We start from the raw sequence: 20,885 nt of genomic DNA, 5'->3' as shown, positions 1-20,885 counted from the left end.
CACTGCCATCTCATTTTATTTTTTTGTCAATATTATAAAATATTATGTTAAAATATAATGCGACAGAAAATTTAGAAAAAGTTCTACTTTTTAAGAAAGCCTTTCTCATAGGGGTAAGTTAGGACTTAGGGACTTAAAGCTAAAGTAGGTGATGGTTTTTTATGAAAGCAAGGCCACATGGCAAACACAACTCAGATTACGACGTCGAAGCCGTGCCAATTCTAGATGCATCATGATTCACGCATTAGCAAACAGTTGAGAACCACGGTAGATGTATTATGACTCGTTAGACTTGTTATTAACTTGTAATCAAATGAAAAAAAGTTAAATTGATAAGGAGTTGAAATAAGACCATATGAAATCAAAAAAAGAGGCGTCAAAATTAAATTTTTGATGAAGTTGTTTATTAAAATCTTATGAAATCGGAATAGAATTAGTATAGATTCTACATAAATGATTTAGTAATGCACTTGGGAATGTGAATTAATATAATTACTAAACTGCCCTTATTTGATTAAATGATTCTATATTCTAATTTTTTGGTTAAATTTATATACTACTTAATAGAAAACTTGTTAAATACCTCTATTAACCAAATATAAAACACACTGAAATTTAATTATTGTATTTTCTGTTAATTATTGTTATTGTCAAGGTTCTAAAAAACTCTAGGCGCTAGTCGGGCGGAGGGTTAGTGCATAGCGCCTAGGCGGATAGGCAAGGTCTAGGCGGGCGCATAGGCAAGGTCTAGGCGGGCGCCTAGGCGGATTTAGATAAATTTCTTGTATATCTTGTAAATAAATGCATATTGACAATTACAAAAATTTATATTTGTATCAAATTCATAGAAAATATAATAAAAGAATGATAAAATGCAAAAGGAGTATCCATCAAGTTCAAAATTTAACACACATTAAGCATATATGCCATATAATAATAATGAGGAGTATCATAGGATGACACATGTACAATAAGTTCACAATTCAAATCACATATAAATTAATCAAATTTACGACATAATATATATAAATAAACATTGATACTATGTTATTTTCAAAAAATAAAGAATATATATAGGTATATATGTTAAATATGAGGATACATGTAAAGTTCAAAAATTGTATGATTTTGTAAGCCCATATTCTTGGGCCTCTCAATAAAATAAAACGTTGGCCCTACATTCATTTTTTAATTAATCCTTCACTGACTGTTTAAAGGTGCTAGCTAAAGCAAAAAGTTGCAAATTGCTTAAAATCCTAACTCGTAGCTCTTTGCAATTACACTCATCTTCTACAACTTGCCGCCGCACCCATCTCTGCAAACCTTCTACAACCCGTCGCCATCACCCATCCCTGCAATTGCACAAATCTCATCTACCTCTCTCTCTCTCTCTCTCTCTCACCATATTCGACTTCTTTTCTAGCAAATAAAGAGGCAGATGGCGAGACTCGGGGAGACAAGAAGGTTGTGAGTCTCGCGACAGAAGTTTCTTTTCCAAGCCACCCAGACCGCCTAGCGTCCACCGAGCCCTCCTAGCCCACCCAGGCAGCCGCCTTACACCGCTTAATGTCCTTGCCAATTTAGTGAACGATTTCGAGTTAATAGCGGCGGAGCACATCCGCCTAGCTCCTAGGCACCTCCTAGACCGCGTTTTAGAACACTGGTTGTTGTTATTGTTTAATTTTATATTAAACTGGGCAACAGTTGGTCGTGTCGGGTTCATGCGAAGGGCAATCTTGAAATTTTAGAAATAAGTGAGGGTATGATAGGAAGGAAAAATTCATTCCAATTTCCCCAACAACTTGAAATTCAATTCCCACCTAAATGTAGGGAATTCAATTTCTCCACATTTTGGAGTTGGATTTCAAAATTCGCATAGGTCTCACCAACTTTTTTATTTCTCAATATTTGATACACACTAGAGTCTCTCGTAATCAGATTTCAATTCTGCGTTTTGATTCCGATTATCTTTACGTAAACGTGCCATTAGATTTGCAATGTATATGAGTAATCAATGTTCAGTGAAATATCACATCACTGTCACGTTGTTTAACTAATTTACTTATATTATAACATGTTTAAGTTTAATGATTGTATTATGTAAGGTAGGGACAGAGTACAAACAAAATTTGAAAACCAAATTTTGTTGGATTTTTGTCCTAAAGTTTCAGAGGAATTTCTTTCAATTTTATCACATTTCTCACTAATCAGATTTATTAAGTCTAGTTTGATAGAATAGTTGAACTTTTTTTTTATCAATAACGAATGATTTCATTTCATAACAGAGCCAATTATACAACTTGAATGAGAGAGACAAGGAAAGAAACAACAATGGTAAACAAACAATCATGCACCTCTCATTTGGATGGCCATTCTTCATTAGAAATGAACCACCACCACGAAAAGCTTGCCGCCTGCTATTCTTGAAAATTATGCACTTCTGTCTTCCAAATCATCTTCCAAATTTGGCTCTAGCCAATAGCCATGGAGGAGCATCTTCAATCCAAGTCCTGAGCTCGTTACAACTAAGCGCGAATTGAGCAGGTGAGTGTGCCGCCTTGTTCGCCGCTCTCGGCTGCCATTGACAACCAAAACCTCGAAAACTATTCCGTAAAACTTTGATCTCTTCTACTAGATGCCATCCACTCCTCTACCAGCTTCTTCATCCAAAATGAAATGGCTGAACTTTTTTGTTTTTTCAAGAAAGAATAGCTAAACTCTAGGATGACATTTAAAGCCCATCCACCAAGTTTCCTATGTAAAAGAAGTCACATAAGAACAAAACAGTACTACTTTACTTAAGGTTCCAGAAAGATAAATAAAGGTCTTCGTCCTCTTCATAAGGTTACAGAAAGATAGAAAAAGGTCTACGTCCTTTTCTTCTTCACGTATCTCCCATGAATAAGATTCAATATTATGAGGTGTAAAACATATTTCGGCTGGGCTAACCTATAAAGCCTTTATACTTGGTTTAAAAGAATATTTGATAATCATTTGTTTTCAGTTTTTTGAAATCTAAAAATTTGAAAATTTGTTTGGTAGCTAAATAATTAAAAACGGAAGAAAACCAAAAGTTAGAAAATTAAGGTAAAAAAAAAAAATTTTGAAAGTAATTATTAAATGATTTTTCAATTGTTCAAATAATTTAAAAACAAAAACTGAAAATTAAAAATAAAAAAGTAATTACTAAACGAGTTTTCAATTTTGCTGTTGCAAAACACAAATGCTATGTATATGTTCCTTTTATATATTCCCAGACTGACATACAAGAACCATAGCACAATAGTCAAATACATTCCGTCGTTAACCTGCTCATATGTTCGTGCAGGTTTGCTGGGGTCTCGGTTGGTGGCCACTATTTTCTTTACAGTGGTGAACATTTCAATTGATAACATCATTCTTTCAATCCTTTATGAGGTGCTATTTCTAATCCAGCCTCCGAGTACGTGCACCTAGTCCCTGAATTTTTCTGTTCTACGTCCTGTATATATTCAAGTGTTAGAGGAATCCGAGAGGGAAAATACAGCCTCCATGGAAGATTGGAATATTCATCTTCACTTGTTTCCCAATGTTGATTTGAGTGAAGTAGAGGTTTGAATTAAGAGATACATGCATATTTGAATGACTAACCAATTCGGAAAGTCATCTTTCCCTCTATATATGGGGAAGATTTGTACTCCAAATAACCAATTCATATCATTTTCTTCTTCCTCCATTTATTTCTAAAAGCATTACAAACTCTGAAAACTAATTTCTGCAGTACAGATTGTAGAAAACCCTGAGGATCCTTGTCTACCTCTTTAAGTGCGGACTTCACTATATCCACAAGGCATATATATATGCGGTTCCCCTTTGCTCAAATTTTTTCTCAAAGATAACATATCATACGTACGTTGCATCAAATTATATTTCATCCTTCTCCTAGCTACTACACACTATATATTCAACAATTAGAGAGAACTTCTGACACAGAAGTAATCAACGTTTGTGTAAAATGATATGAGCACCAAACTGTGGCTGAATGGTTAGATGTGAAGAAGGAGCATGAGCATAGAAGGGAGAAAGCTCAAATGTAAAGTGTTGTAGAATCAACGATAAGGCCACTTTTGCTTCCACCATTGCAAAGTTTTGCCTGATACAAATCCGTGGACAGCCTCCAAAAGGGAAGTACGTAAATTTGTTCTTTGTTGCCTTCAAAACGCCTTCTGAAAACCTCTCCGGCTTAAACTCCTGTGCATCATCACCCCACAATTGTTTGTCAAGGTGAACTAGGAGTGTGGGTAAGGCAACTTCCACTCCAGCTGGTAAAGAATAGTTTGCAAGTTGTGTTTTCTTGCTAGTGATTCGAGTCATCAGAGAAAGTGCTGGGTATAATCGAAGAACATCATGCAGAATCATGGTCACCTGGGAAAGCATGCATTAGATATACAACCAAGTTAAGTTTTAAATTTATAGCATAGGGTAAACGATAGATTACACCAGTGTACGGGATAATTTTGTGCATTGGACGGTTGGATTTGCATGGCTGGGTTTTGACAATCCAATTTTAGCCATTTAAACACCGGTGCATTTCTATACACTGTGTTACTGTAGAAAAACCCAAACAATAGATTGATATATAGAAATCCGAACTTGTATGGGGACTATTTTTTGTCATGTAGATTGTGAGTCAAGGACAATTCAGCTAAAAGAAGATGTGTGATCATCAGTTCGTTTCTTAAACCCATGTCATCTTTTAACTCAACTGTTTTGCACTCTTCACAATAACTTAGTACAAGTAATCCCTCAAATGTTTTTCTCAATGGAAAACACTTACAACTTTTAGGTGTATTAGCCCATCAAAATCTGGCTTGTTGCTTCCAAAGACCTCTAAAACCTCTTCTCTTGCATGATCTTGCTAGTCTTGATATTGACCTAGCAAAACCATTGTCCAAACTAGCAACCCTGAAGTGGTCTCCTGCCCTGCAAAGTAAAACAGCTTGCACTTCTCGATCACATCATGCATACTCATTCCAACTTTTTTGTTGTTGCCATGTTCCCTGATTTCCTTCAAGTTGGATTCCATAAGCACACCCAACAGGTCATCTTTTGTGGCTTTACCTGCCTTAATCGCCTCTTCTCTTTTGTTTATAATACCCATAAGTAACGCTCTTATCTCTCTGTCAATTCCTTTCATCTTCTTGTTCGTCTTGGTTGGTAGAAACCTGCATGCACAAAACCTTAATTATTCCAATCGTTCTGTGAAGATATATGAAGAAGACAATGTACGCTTGTTTTCATTCATTAATGTGTTTTTTTGTCCGTGCATGTTTGTAATATGAAGATTACGTGCTTTTACGAGCCCTCCATTTTCTTCAAAATCAAGTTGAGCTTCCCGTCTATTAGCACTATGATTTAGTGGTATTATTATGTACTTTCAAGTAGGAAGTCTTATATATGTTTACATGAATAACGAGTTTGATACCCGTCCCCAACCCCACTGTTGTTGTATTGAAAGATGAGCTTCCTTTAAACACGAAAAATTATAATTTTAGCATGCACTGATAGAATGGTTTTGGTTGCCTTGAAGCACTTGGTTTTCTTCTTCAGGTTTTCCTTCAAAACTTTGTAAAATTGTCACAAAAATGTTTTTCATAATATGCTTTCGTTTGTTGAATGAGTGCGATCTTTACTGTGGTTAATGAACATAATTTAATTATAAATAACTGGACTAACTAGTTGCTAGCCTATTATTTGGCAGGATGATATATATTTACAACCTGAAGAGTGAAAGAGAAAATAATCTACCTCCATCTTGGAATGTAAACACTCTGCACAACTTTTGTTACAAGTTGTACTTGCTCTTTCAAAAGTTTAAATATTTTTCTTCCTTCTTTATAGCTACTTCCGAATGCTGTTCGAGAAATCACATCGGCTGTCAAATTTTGAAAATAAGGCCAAACATCCAACTCACATGAACTCTGTTTCAACACCAAGCTCTCCCATTCCACAATCATCTCACTACAACTTTCGTAAAATGCCGGTAACATACGCTATTGAAAACAATGAAAAATAAGAAAGAAAACAGAAATTATATCAACATTAATTATATAGGCAACATAATACGCAATGCTAATTAAATTAGGTTTTACAAGAATTTTTTAATGAATATTGGCAAGAGTGTGCATATAATACCTTCAGCTTCTCTAAATGGAATACTGGGTTGATAATTCTTCGGTGTTTTGCCCATTTCTCACCTTCATAGAGTGCAATACCTGTTGCCAAGGACGGATCCACATAGGGACCAGAGAGGTCCCAGGACCCGTTGGCAATTCTAAATCGTTGCTATAAATTTTCCGGGGATCCCTCGTACTCGAGCATGAGGTCTGTGTAGGTTGCAGTGGCTGTCTTCTTCTCGGAGAAGATGACCACGCATGGAGAAGAAAGAAATAGGGACCCTTCCTGCCTCTCTCCTCCTTGCTTCTGCCATGGTCTCATCCGTCGGTGCCACGCACTTCTCCTCCAACCTTTCTCTGTCGTCTGGCAGGGGCAGTACATAAGCCCAAACTTTCCCAAATTATTTCAACCATCTTAGCACTACTACAAAAGGACCTAATAGTGTCAGTTGTTGCGTCGGTTTAATATTATATAGTGGCGAAAAAGAGATTTGCGACACTCATTGAAGATGACGTCGTATTTACTGTCGCTTATAAGCGCCATAAAATTTCTCTGTCGCTTTTAAACCGACGTAAAAATTTAGTGTCGCTTATAACCGACATATATTTTAATATTTTTAAGTACTGGCGTCGCTTTAAATAAAACAGTGTCGCTTTTAAGTGACATAAACTATGGGTGTCGCTTCTAGGCGACACTAATTATTGTTTTTAATATTTTAAATCCTGCGTCGGTTTTGAGCGACATATATTTTGAAAACCAGTGTCGCTTGTAAGCGACACATTGATGGTCTTTATATCCTCTCCCCCGTGTTTCTTTTTCTTCTCTTGCACTCTTGTTCGTTCTTCCAATTTTTACAAAGTCTCTCGTGTTCTCTCTCTTTCAGCTTTCTCCTTTGGTTTTCAAACTTCATTTGTTCCTCTTCACAACAGTAAGTTTTTCTTGCTTATAATAATTTTATTTTCTCCTCTTATGTTTAATTTTTAGTTACAATTTATTTTTGTAGGAAATTTATTTGAGTTGGTTGAGTACATAAAGAATTGTTGACGTCGAAATTCTTCAACAAATCAGGTATGTATCACTAACTTCTTTAATTTTTAAATTGTATAATACACAAGTTTATTAATTTAAAAATTATAATTTAAGCACTTAGATAAAATTCTACTATTTTTGTTAAATTAATAAAAATTTAGTCGAATTAATTAATTTTGTCACTCTAATTGTTATTTTAATTTGTTGTTATTTTGATAATTTTTTGCTGTTATTTACTAGAATGGATTAGATGAACATAATTTGAATTGTTATGAGAAAATGGAATGAATAATATTTATAAGCATTTATGTTAAATTAACAATATTAAATATAACATAAACTTATAATATTGAGTAATATAAGAATATATTATGTTAATTTTTTTTTTTTTTTTTTGCACTCTAATAAGAATATAACCTATACTTATAATATTTAGGAATATAAGAATATAACCCTTCATAAGAATATAACCTAAACTTATAATATTTAGGAATATAAGAATATAAGAATATAACCCTTCATAAGAATATAACCTAAACTTATAATATAAGAATATCCTTTCATATAAGAATATAACCCTTCATATAAGAATATAACCTAAACTTATAATATTTAGGAATATAAGAATATATTAATTAATTTTTTTTGCACTCTAATTGTTATTTGAATTTGTTGTTATTTTGATAAGTTTGATAACTTTTGGTTGTTATTTATTAGAATGGATTAGATGAGCATAATTTTGATAACTTTTTGTTGTTATTTTAATTTGTTTTTACTATAATAGGTGTTGAAAATTAAAAGATTGCAATCGTGATAGAATTCGAGGGGTGAAAGATAGAAATTGAAAATTTTGATAGTTATGCCTACATGATAGGGATTGAAAGATTGTAGGCATCTTAGTGTCAACGTAATATTTTACCTTCGTAAAGTGGTAAAATATGGACAAGAGTTGGTTGACAATACCCCGCAATTTTGAAGCGTATACAACTCGAATTAATTTGTTTTTGGATCAAGCAGTTGCAAATGGTATTGGTCCTAATAAGTTTAGATGTCCTTGCAAAAGATGTTGTAATCGATATACTTTTGTTAGGAACACCATTGTTGAACATCTCATATTGTATGATATGGATAAAGATTATAAAAACGCTTGTTGGGGACATCATGGCGAGCAAAACATTGGAGAGCAAAATGTGGGAATTGGAGAAGAAGAAACAGGAGATGAGGTGATTGGCATGCATGATTTTCTTAATGATGTATTTGTCCAACCATTAACGGAAGAAGATAAGGAAGCTTTCTGGAATAGAATAAAGGTATATATAGATGTTTTTATTTTTAGTTGAAAATAGAATAATAGGTCAATGATTGTATTAATATTTGACTAGCGTGATTTTTTTTGTTTTTTGTTTTTATGTATGTAGGGAAATATTTTTTTTGAAGATGCAGATATAGTAAAAATGCCTTTGATCCGTCATATGACGCTTAAGATTGCAGAGCATGCGCACAAAGAGTTTAGAAATAAGTTAAAAAAAAAGTATTATACTAAAAGACCAGAAGAGGTGCGCAGCGAGCCTCCTCCTGATGTGATTCCTGCCCAGTGGGATGATTTGTTGGCATATTGGAATAGAGACAAAACAAAGGTAAACCTTACACGATTTATTTCGTTATAACTTTAAAGTTGCCTAATATAATCTTTTTTTTTTTCGTTTGTTTTTTTTCAGGAGGTTGCTGTAAAAAAATAAGATTAATCGGGGATTAAAATCAATGAACCATACTACTGGTACAAAATCCTTTGCAAGAGTGCGGGAAGAATATGTATGGATTGTACATTTTGAAGAGATGATTAATTTTAAATAATTATATTTATTTTTAGTATGAGGTTTGCTTAATTTGTTTGTGTGAAATTTTATTTTTGATAAAGCGGAAGAACCATGGGAAAGAAGCAGATCCTGTAACCTTTTTTCGTGAATGTCATACACGAAAAGATAAAACATGGATTGATGAAACATCGGAGCATACAGGGGTAATTGATTTTTTCGTGTTAGTATTTGATTTTATTAGTATTTATTATCTATAGCTTATATTTCTGTTTTACGATTGAATTTTTGTTTTTAAAAATTGTAATGCAAGTCAACAATGGAGAGCAACCTGCAAACATTGATTGAGTCGGGCCAAGACGATAATGAAGATCTTAGGACCCAAGTTTATGTTGATACTATGGGTCCTGAGAGGTATAATAGAGTCAGAGGATACGATCATGGTGTGACTCCTGATATGGTGTCTTATGCATCTTCTTCATCTTCTACATCAATTTCCTCCAGGAGATCATCTAAGAGTTCAATGGCGTTGCTGATGACTCAAAATAATGAGTTGAAATTGAGGGACGAAAATAATAATAAACGGATTTCGGACCTAGAGAACAAGCAAAATCAGTTGTTTGCATGGTTTTTTCAAAGATTTCAGCCACAACCACCGTATAGCCCGGGAACCCAACAATCAGGCCACAGTCAACCTCCTCAACAGTCGGGCCAAAGTCAGCCTCCCCCTGCATATCCGTATGCTGGCCATAATCAGCAACCTCCATATCCTGTGTATCCGATGCCTGCGCCGCCCATGTCATACATGCGGCAGCCGCCCATGCCATACATGCAGCAGCCGCCCATGCCATACATGCAGCAGCCACTTTGTCAAGTGCCAGTATATCGACCTGAGATGGCTGCTCCTAGTGGATCTTTTCCTGAAGTTCCAGTTGGGGGGTTTTCTGGAATGCTTGCAGGTGTTGGATTTGATGTGGACTTGTCGAGGATTTTTGGATCAGATGGAGGATCTCAAGGAGGAGGATCTCAAGCAGAAGGATCTGGACGACGTTCAGGCGCAGATTCGGTTGGGTAGTTTAATTGGTTCTTTTTCTTGTCGGTTAAATACGACAGTATAATTGGTCTATCTTTTTGTTTTTTTATGTTATGTTTGTAATGTCGGATTTAATGTTTGTTACGACGGACGACTTTTTGGATTTTATGTGAAATGTTAGATGTACAGTTTGGCATTATTGTTTTTGTTATTTATTTAGATCTTAAAATTTATAATTTTGATTATATAATTTACTTTAGTTGGAATTAATTGATTAATTGAAATTGCATGCAGTTGTCCATCTATTTTTATTATTATTAACAAATATAGTGTCGGTTAAGACCGTTACTAGATTTTATATTTTATTTATTTAATTGTTATCTAACGTCGGTTTAAGAAATATTTTATTTATTTAATTTTAATATAATGTCGCTTTAAAGCGACAGTAGACTGCATACTTTATAATTAAATAGCTGATGCACGTGTAAGTATGCGTCGCTTTAAACCGACGTTAAGGTTAGTGTCGCTTTAAAGCGACACTATGTAGTGGCGGATTAAGCTCAAAAAGCGACACTGAAGCCCTTTCGCGACGCTAGCAATAGTGTCGCTATTGAAAAGCAACATTACATTGTTTAATGTCGAATTTGTGCCAAATTTTCGACAGAAATTTGATTTCTCGTCGGTTTGTCCTCCGCCGGTGATAGCATATATTGTAGTAGTGTAGTAATTTTTCTTATGGGTGAAATTTCCTTCATAAGGTTAGTAAGATGGATATGATCTGTCATGGGTTGGTGAAATTTGGTGGTGGAGCTACCATGGCTTCGGGAGAATGGGGAGGGAGGCGGTTGGTGGAGGTATGGCAGCTTTGTTCTTAGTGAGAGAGAAGGTGGATGTTTGGATGCTAGTAAAAGAGAAAAATGGTGTGTTTGGTTAGAAAAATAGTGGGAGTTTGGGGAGAGTTTTATTTGACCGGTATTTTAAATTGGGGTGTGCTATCCACACACCCTCTTAATTTGCGGCCGTCGGATCGACTAAATTAAAGAAGATCAAATGACAGAAATAAACAAAGGGTGTGTGAGAAGCAAAAAAGGGTGTATGAATAGCACACCCCTTTAAATTTAGTGCTTCATATTAGATAATCAATAACTTAGGTACTCCCTAGTAATTTATAAAACCTCGTAATGGACACTTGAATTATGATTTTATAATTTGTAATATTGTTTTGCATATGATTTTTGAATGAAATGTATTATATTTAAATTTTCAATGTTATTTTTGTCTATAATTTTTTTGACCTTTATAAATGGGACCCCCCGAGTTTAAAATCCTGAATCCGCCACTGCCTGTTGCTAGTAACTTGACAAGTGGGTTTGGTTCTGGCCGCGGAAACTCCTCCATTTTTGTTAAGATGTATTTCAAATCTTCTGGATTAGTGATGATCACCCTTGGGATGGTGCCCATCCAAACAAAAGAATTGTTACCTGCATTTTTGGTTTTCAAAGAAAATAAAGGCTCAACATAGTTATAGTCAAATTATTTTTACGTATCATACCATAACCAGACATATATGTCTAAGTGCACAGCTTGTTTAGTAACAGTGCACTTACTACTCATAGAGGTTTGATTAGTTTGATTTAGCAGCGCCGGTTTTTATTTTGTTGGAATAGATTGTTAATTCAAATTTTACTAACCTCTTGTCACACGCATACGTGTTTAGCAATTGGCTTTTTTATATTTTTATATTTAAATAATTAATTTACATATTTTCAAAAAATTATTTATAAAAAAAAATAAATTAAAGACATGAAACCACCCACTAACGTGGCAGGTTTAGTTTTTGTTTTTTTTTTCTTTCTATAATTTTAAATATTAAATGCATTCAAAATAAAAATATGGTTAAATACTTTAGCTTCTTTTGGTTCAATTGTAATTTACAAAATTCTTAAAGGGGAATTTATGGTATTTTGAATGTTTCACCATTTTAGGGTGCTCACTTTATATATATAGATGAACTATCATTGTAAATTTCATATCAAATTTTTAACCATATATATATTTTTATAAATTGTATCTATTCATCGGCTCATGAGTTTTAACTTGAGACTTTCTCAACGACTCTAAAGACTTGAGTGTCACTCTTATTTATAAGTCGTTGAAAGTGTCTTATCACATTTATGTTGTCAAAGAATCTGAATTGCAAATCTAGATAACATTTATAATTTAGTAGAACACATAAGAAAGTATGAATTACTGACATATATACTAACTTGAAATGAGAGGAAAAAAAAAAAAAGAATGAAAATGAGAACTAGTATTGTTAAAGATTTCAAAGTGATAACACTTTTTCGGATTCTATGTGTTAATTGACGCAAGAAAGTGAAAAATCAGAATGATTCAATTCTTATTTCTTGTATCCAAGTAAACGTGAAAAAATAATATACTTAACATACCGTAAGTGTTTACTAATCGGTGATGGAAAGGGATGACTCGTGGGGCTATGTCATGGGAGAGGCTCATGGGTTTAGAATAAGCTTGTTCTGTCGTCATGGAGATTTCTTTCATGTCTCCGGACATAAACCTGTATAAGTTTCCGGCAAGGCCTTGCTGCCTCAGATATCGTATTAGCTTCTTTGGCCTCAGCCACAACCAGTTCACCACCCTCCATGCCCATGTAATTACTATTATACCAACCAAAACGACACCAACAGCCACTGATACTTCCATTAATTTGTGTTAGAGAGAGAGAGAGACAGAGAGGAAGGAGGGCTTTCCGGTTGCAACTGAGAGGGAAAATTAATGGGTGTGTATATATGGACATGGATCCTCTCCGGATCCATGCATCCTAATCCTAAGGATCTACTAATCCGGGTCATTAAAATTTGATTCAACGGCTAAAGTTATTATAACTTTTAAAGTGAGCCGTTGGATCAAATTTCAATAGTCCAGATTGGTGGATCCCTAAAATTAGGATGTATGGATCCGGAGAGGATCCATGTCATATATATATATATATATATATATATATATATATATATATATAAATTTGGCCTGTGAGCTTTTGACAAATCAAACATGTTGCCGGCCGCCGGATGTTTGTGTTTGTGTTCCAATTGAAGACTTAAAGCATGACTAAAGAAAATTGTGACGACACAATACATACGAGGTGACGTTTTTATGAAAGCATTTGAGAAAATCAAGTGATCACGACGTTGATGTAAACCATGGCATAATTACACGACGTTGAAGATAGTCGATCGATGCGGTGCATGTTCTAGATAGTCGATTGATGCATAAGTCAAGAATGATTCGTGTGGAGTCAAGAATAATCAAGAGGCAACACGTGGATTTTAGGTAAAGAGGACAAAATTACCCTCGAGACACACCGGATTTCCTACATACGAGCAGTGGAGAATCATCCATCAACCGAGTCAAGAGTGCCCAAAATAAGTAACAAGTTCAAATTTATCTCATCCATCTTTACTTCATATCCTCTACAAAGAAATCATTCCATAACCTTTAAAACCTTCCATATAAATTAAATTAATTAGGCTAATTAAATTAATCCATTAATCACCAAATTAATCATCATTACACCCCAAAAAACATCCAAGGGCCAACCATGCTCTATAAATAGGACTCCATTTTCTTTGAAAGACTAGTTCCACACTCTTGCAAAACTCCCAAAAACTCTTCAAACACTTTTCTCTCTAAATTCTAACTTTGGCATCGGAGGTTCTTCGGCCAAAACCCCCCCTTTCATCGTAGGCGCATGAGGCTCTTGGGCTTGACCTAAGGTGTTAATTGTTTTGTAAGTGCAATTTTGTCCAAGAAGAAGAAGGCAGAAATTTGCATCCACAACTTGGTGCTTTCATTGAGAGTTGAAATTCACACTCGTAGAAGACTCTCACATTAAAAGGTTTTTTCTCTATTTTCTAGTCCACTTGTATTTTTCGTACATTCTTATTATTAGAATTTTTTATTTGCAAAGATTCCTTGATAAAACGAAAACGAGAAATACAATGGCTAGAAATTTAGAAAACTCTATGAGTGAAAATTCTAATATAAAAGAAATGGCGCCGCGGTGATCCACGAGACTAAATGTGATCATAGGGGGAGCGGCAACACCACTATAAGGTTCCACCATGGGAACCACCGCGGTGGTCAACCGCTGCAAGGTCCATGGCACCACTACCACAGCCCGAGCCGTGCCACCAAAGCAAGCCCAAGATGTGCCATCCAAGGCTTATGGCACTAAGGTCATGACCCAAGCCATGTCACTCCAAACTCTAGCCTCGCACCCACGTGTGCCACACGCCGAGCAGCCCACTCCCGTGGCCCAACCTGCTCCTACCGAGCAGCCTACTCTCGTGGCCCAGCCTGCTCCCGCTGAGCAGTCTGCTCTCGTAGCCCAGCCTACTCCAGTGGTCCAACTTGCTCCCACCGAGCAGCCTACTCCTGTGGCCCAACCTGCTCCCGTAGCCCAGTCTGCTCCCGTGGGCTTCCAAGCATCCCAAATCGGTCCAAGACTAGTTCAATCATCTCGGCTCCAAATTTCCGGACTGATGATCAAACCAAGAGCATTTTCACTATATTTTTCTGCGGATTTGACATTTCCCAGCTCAAATCTCGCGCCCAGAGTCTACCACACTTCCGCCGCTCAAGGAGAAACATTCCTTCTAAACTCTTCCAATCCAAATGGTGAACAACACTTGTCTCGACAAGTCATAGAGTTAATAAGCGCCCTAGCACAGCAGACGACCTTGGTGAACCAGCTCTTGCAACGCACGAAGATGCAATGTGTTCCAAACGAGGTGCCCCAAAGAAGGACAAGGGCAAACAAAGAACCTCTCCAGCAGCATCTCGACAAGCAGCCACTCGACCTGCCACAAATCGAGCGTTTGGGCAGAGTACACTCCCAATTGGGCCCCCAAGATAGCGTATACTCCTGTCTTAGTGCGTGGAGGAGCGCGCACTCTCGACTAGGCCCACAGACGAGCATACATTCACGGTTAGGGCCACACTTCGATAATCAACATGAGCAGCCTTCTAAGTGAAATGTTCATTCGCAGCTAGGCCCGCAAGGAGCATCCTCCATATCACATCGGAGTAGGCAGCATGATGGGCGGAGAGAAGCAGTCACTCAATCCGGCCTAAGTTCAACCAGCAGCCTACAAAATCTCTCGCCTGCTAGGAATCCACCTCATGCATTGCTGCCGCGGCATAGACGAGCCGAGCACATAGAAGAGCAGCCTGGACCAGCAGGTCAAGACTGGGGCAGCCGAGAGCTTTACCACTCCCAACAAAGGCAAATTCAAGAAGAAGTAGAAATGCTCCTGACTAAGCGATTGCGCAATTTCCCCAGCAATGAAGCTATTGACAAGGCATTCCGATAAGACATAACCAACATTAGAAAGTCATCTTTCAATGACAAGATCGAGCAGACAGGGCTACCCCATATAAATTGATGGATGTAAAGACTACTTCTGTTCCGACAAATGTAGCAGCTCAGCCTAATGGCACGCCGGGGGCAGACGAGTACCAGAAGGACACACTAGCCCAACTACCAAGAACCAGAGGCAGGCTAAGGATTATTTCGGTTGTCCCATCAGTCCATATTTCCTCAGTTGCACTCACGACAATGATTTACATGCTCTCCAGCGCGAAAAGATAAACTAATTGTTCTTCAGTGCGAAAAGATAAACTAATTGCTCTTCAGTGCAAGAGGGTAAACCAATTCCCCAACACCCATATGAGTCTGCTCTCCAACACGAGAGGATAAACTAATAGCTCTCAAATGCGAGAGGGTAAACCAATTCCCCGACACCCAAAAGGGTCTACTCTCCAGCGCGAGAGGATAAACTAATTGCTCTCCAATGTGAAAGGGTAAACCAATTTCCCGACACCCATATGGGTTTGCTCTCCAGCGCGAGAGGATAAACTAATTGATCTCCAGTGCGAAAGGGTAAACCAATTCCCTGACACCCACATGGGTCTGCTCTCCAGTGCGAGAGGATAAACTAATTGTTCTCTAGTGAGAGAGGGTAAACTAATTCCCCGACACCCATATGAGTCTGCTCTCTAGTGCAAGAGGATAAACTAATTGCTCTCCAGTGCGAGAGGGTAAACAAATTGCTCTCCAGTGCGATAGGGTAAACTAATTCTCCGACACCCGTCTGGGTAAGCTCTCCAGTGCGAGAAAGTCACATGGCTCAAAGGATCGAATGCTTGAAGATCGAGCAGGAAGCAAAATGGTCAGGGGGTAGCAGCCACTTTTTGCACTCAACAATTCGCTCATCCAACACTTCATCTTCAGGAGCTTCGATCTTGGCAGTTCCATCCTTGACTGCTCTATTTGTGGCAGCTGAGAAATCGCAGTTTCCTCATTTCCGACAGGCAGCCTAAACTGTAGCCTATACCACGCCATTTCCTCAGCCCATACTGAGCCAATCTTTGGCTTCAATCAAGCCGAGCAGCACAAGCAATGGCCCTTGCCACACCACCTCCTTGGCCCATGCCAAGCCGACTCTTGACCCCTGCCAGTCGACGTGCAGCACCACCCCGACGGCTGCACCGCGACAGCACTATCCAAGAAGAAGACAAGGAAAATTAAATTTTTTACATCGGTGCGGTACAAAGACGAAGCAAACAACAAAAGACAATCTTTTGCACGGGCAAGATGTAGAAGATTGCTAGAGGAAGGGGAACAAATATCCTCTAAGCTTTCTTTCTCTTGTAGGGTAGAATAAATCGCTCTCCAAAGTTAATTTAACAATCCACTTAAGGTGGACTTAAATATGCTTTGAGAGAAATTTATTTCTCTTTCCTAGAAGGATCTAATTTCATATTAAAAAGGGAATCTACATCAAAATAGGAAGCAGTCCTACAGCAAGAAGATCTCTACACCTGCTGCTCTTTCCTACAAGCAGGCCAGCAGGTGTGGGGGCATTTGTGGAGCCAAAAATAATCAAAAGGCGACACGTGGATTTTTAGGTAAAAAGGACAAAATTACCCTCGAGACACATTGGGTTTCCTACACGGAAGCAGTAGAGAATTATACATCAACCGAGTCAAGAGTGCCCAAAATAGGTAACAAGTTCAAATTTATCTCATCCATCTTTACTCCATATCGTCTACAAGGAAATCATTTCATAACCTTTAAAACCTTCCATATAACTTAAATTAATTAGGCTAATTAAATTAATCCATTAATCACCATTACACCCCAAAAAACATCCAAGGGTCAACCATGCTCTATAAATAGGACTCCATTTTCTTTGAAAGACTAGTTCCACACTCTTGCAAAACTCCCAAAAACTCTCCAAACATTTTTCTCTCTAAATTCTAAATGTGGCATTGGAGGTTCTTCGGCTAAAGCCCCCCCTTCCAATTCATTGTGGGCGCGAGGCTCTTGGCCTTGACCTAAGGTGTTGATTGTTTTGTAGGTGCAATTTTGTCCAAAAAGAAAAAGGCGGAAATTTGCATCCACAATTCGATCATTTGACATTGCACATCATTTAATTTAACACAACCAATCTACTTATGTTGTAATAGGCATTATAATTATTCGCTCTGATCAGTGACCTCCAATTAAAGAAATTCAAACTTAATATGAGCAGTTTAAGGATACACATGATGAAAACCAGCACCATTCAATCAAAGAGGAAACGTTCAAACTTCAAAGCTGCCAAAATCAAAGTGAAATTCTGACCGGAGTACTTGTATCCCATGGTTGGAATCTCTACACCAAATGCAAGCAAAAACGTTTCAGATGCAAATGGCAAGATAGCCTTGACGTTGAGAACTCGATCTGTCTTTGACCTCCCGCAGTCATTGCATGCCGTTTATTTCATTCACGCAAAGGAACTCCTAATTCATAAAGCTCACGACTTGTTCACAAATTGAGTGTGTATGAAGACAACATTCTCTGCTCTGAATCTCTAATATTATAAAAAATAAAAAATAAAAAAGTTACAGTTTCATTATAAAACCAAGGGAATTTTAACGAAAAGTTCACGATACTCTTCACTCTAACGAAAAATCACATTATTACACTAAAAAGTCAAACCTAGTACTATTCACTTTACCCTTTATTTTGTCTTTATCATTAAAACTCAAAATTTTCAAGTTCTTTTCATTAGTTTTCCTTAAACCTAATTGATAATATGAACAATAGCTCAATTTAATTTTAAGCTCATACAAAGTCTATTCTCCTATCATTGTGGAACTCATTCTCAACCATAGTCCTAAGCATAATCGTATTTTCAAATCAATAATTTGAATGGAGGACATAAAGAGGGTTCCTTATTAAATTATATAGAACTTTGTACGTATATATGTACGTATTTATGTATTTTTACCATACAAAGTTCATAATTAAACCGTTAAATTTCTCACTTGTTATTTGAAAATCGTCCTTATGAACAAAGAAATAAATATATTAAAAATACACACTTGGGTTTGTTTTAGATTCTTAGTTCTTGGGCTGCAAGTTCAGATGGGCTTCCTGTAAAAACAAAACTCCACCTTGGTTGTTATCAAAGTAAAAGCCCTACTTGCCACTTGCTTATGGAAGAAAAATAATGAAAATTGGAGAAGGCAGAAAGAGCATGCGGCAACGTTTCTGAAGAGGCAGGCATTTTGTTCTTACCAGTGAAGATTCTCTCATTTCTCTCCTTCCCTCCGCCGCTCCCTCCTCCATCTCCGTCACTAAACGCTCGCTTACTCCCTCGCTCTCTCTCTGTCAAACTAGTAAGATTCCATTTCTCTGTTTCTTTTTTTATTTGGTCGGCATTTCGATGCTTATAATTTTATGGTTGAAATTTTGATGCTAATTTTTTATTTGCTTCTGCCATGCTATGCCTAACGCGTAATGGGTTTCTTTCCCAATTACAATTTATTGATATTTGCTTTGTTTTTGGTGAATTATACATCTCTGCTATGCATTTCTACAAACACATAGAGAGCAACATACTTCTGAGATAACTTAGAGAATTTTTTTTTTTTGATCGAAATATAAGCTGAATTATGTGGTTTTACTGATTGGGTTGGGATTACCTGAATTGTAACCACTTGTTATAGGCTTGGATCAGCTGCTGTCTGGTCCATAACAGCTTTCGTAGTCTATCGCGATGGATCAAGCATATTAGTTTTTTGTAAGCAATAGTTGCTAAGCTTGTTGCCTCTTCAGTTACTGAGCTTCAAATCGTTTGATAATGTTGAAATTCGATGCCAACGCCGAAATTTTGCATTTCCAGTTCTTGTACTAGATTATCTGATCAGCAATGAGGTTTTTGGGTATCCAGTATTTGTTAATGCTAAAGCAATGTAATTGGGTTTGGCAGCAAGGTATGGCAGGCAGAGGAGTTATCGGGGATCGATGGTCCATGAGGATTCTCTGGGCGTGTGCAATCGGCAGTGCTGTCAGTATGAGCTCTCGACTCTTCCATATTTTGATTCTTGATTCAAATAGCATACTTGATTTCCAAGTCTTCATAACGAAAATGTCTGTTCTACTTTTAGTTTGACAATACTTTTGGTTTACAATCTGCCACACGAATAGTATTTATGCCGCGCATAACTCAATTATAGGGGTGTTCAAAAATTCAAAATTCAAGCCAAACCAACCAGTTAACCAATTTAATTGTTTTCTTTCCTCAATTGGATTGGATGAGAAATAAATTAGGTAAAGTATCGTCTAAACTGATCAGGGTTTCAAACTGGTAAAACCCCCAACTAGTACTCTGGATAACACCGCGTTTCATGTAATTGTCTGTTCTGTACATTTGTCTTTGTTCCAATTTCTTGGAACCTCCTTATTTTTCTGACGAGGATTGTTACTTCTTTTTAGGCCTATATATGGTTGCTGTGGACAGACAACTAAAGAACAGGGAACGAGCGCTGGCTGAAGAGTTAAAAGCCATGGAGGCAGAATCAGGCAGTGGTGAGGTTGTTTGACTGTTGATAAATTATAGGCAATGACTAGCTTAGAGCTTTCCAGATTTCCCGAGTTCGCATCTTTGTCATTTTGGCCATTGTGAGGATTTAAGTAAAATGTTGTCCGCTGACCAGAATTTCCCGATTCTGGCTTTTGGAGGATGATAATGTATAAGTGGTTGCAGAGACTGTTCTCTGCACAGGAATCTATGTTCGAGAATGACGATGTTTTGGTGACTGGTGTCCAGTCTGACATTTCTTTTGCGATGCATTCAAACACGTTAGCAACGTTTTCATTCCCTCTCATTAGTTTCATCCCAAAACTGCTCGACTAGTCCTTTGTTCAAAACAATCCACTTTGATGTCAAATTTTCTTTGCTATTTTTGCTTTGCATGGTCAGTCGTGTGTGCAGGGCTGATCCTGGCATGCCGGCTCAAAATGCATCAACAATCAAGATCAGCCCGCTTCTTTGTAGGCAACTGAAGTAGCATCCTTAAATGCTTATTTGGTAGTGTTTATTTGTCCAAACTATTAATATGGGGTTATTCATTTGTTTTAGCCACTTCAAACCCGTGATCTGAACCGATCATTGTATAAATCCTCGCTCAACCATCGGTCGTGCAAAAAAATTCACCAAAATCGAAAAAACACACCCGATGCATGTTCGTCAGTTCTAGTTCTATTGTGTGATGATGTGATCAATGAAATGAAGTGGCCCAGCAGGGAAGCTAAAAACAAGTTCCGTTGTGGTAACACTCTGCTCACAAAAGCTTCATGACTCCACAAAGTTCTAAAACAACTGGTGATCCTCGGAGAAGCGCTTTTGGTGCTTTTCTAGTTTCCATCTTTTACAAGCACTTTTTCATGCAGAGCCCAAGCTCGCTATATATATGTAACCATATAACCATGCAAAGCAAAG

At 37.1% G+C, this 20,885-nt stretch overlaps 2 protein-coding genes and 1 pseudogene across 3 annotated transcripts in view; 2 read left to right on the top strand and 1 right to left on the bottom strand.

Moving 5' to 3' along the window:
• The window catches only part of LOC137715181 (uncharacterized), a 29,234-nt gene extending 8,970 nt beyond the window's left edge, over window positions 1-20,264 (top strand). The window contains exons 1-3 of one of the 2 annotated variants that reach the window (XM_068454418.1): window positions 18,597-18,780; window positions 19,374-19,455; window positions 19,880-20,264. In XM_068454418.1, coding sequence (XP_068310519.1) covers window positions 19,380-19,455; window positions 19,880-19,986 — 183 coding nt within the window. In that variant the 5' untranslated portion in view covers window positions 18,597-18,780; window positions 19,374-19,379 and the 3' untranslated portion in view covers window positions 19,987-20,264. Of the gene's footprint in view, window positions 1-18,596; window positions 18,781-19,373; window positions 19,456-19,879 lie in introns of those variants that run through there. The other variant, XM_068454419.1, reaches the window with a different exon arrangement.
• On the bottom strand, window positions 3,979-12,970 carry LOC137716549 (cytochrome P450 CYP72A219-like; annotated as a pseudogene).
• Window positions 14,175-15,425, top strand: LOC137714538 (alpha/beta-gliadin clone PW8142-like). The gene is made up of 2 exons (XM_068453732.1): window positions 14,175-14,939; window positions 15,102-15,425. The coding sequence occupies exons 1-2, from the start codon at window positions 14,175-14,177 to the stop codon at window positions 15,423-15,425; spliced, it is 1,089 nt and encodes a 362-aa protein (XP_068309833.1).
• Window positions 20,265-20,885: the final 621 nt, after the last annotated feature.

Source organism: Pyrus communis, chromosome 14, assembly GCF_963583255.1.
Source record: "Pyrus communis chromosome 14, drPyrComm1.1, whole genome shotgun sequence".
Lineage (NCBI taxonomy): Eukaryota > Viridiplantae > Streptophyta > Magnoliopsida > Rosales > Rosaceae > Pyrus > Pyrus communis.
The sequence above is the reverse complement of the archived record's forward strand: the minus strand, read 5'-3'. Positions and strand labels throughout refer to the sequence as shown.

Excerpts from the sequence above, each read along its gene's own strand:
- LOC137714538 (XM_068453732.1), top strand. The coding sequence starts at position 14,175 with ATGGGAACCACCGCGGTGGTCAACCGCTGCAAGGTCCATGGCACCACT. Across the intron at positions 14,940-15,101 it reads AAATCGAGCGTTTGGGCAGA|CTAGGCCCGCAAGGAGCATC; the intron begins GTACACTCCCAA and ends GTTCATTCGCAG.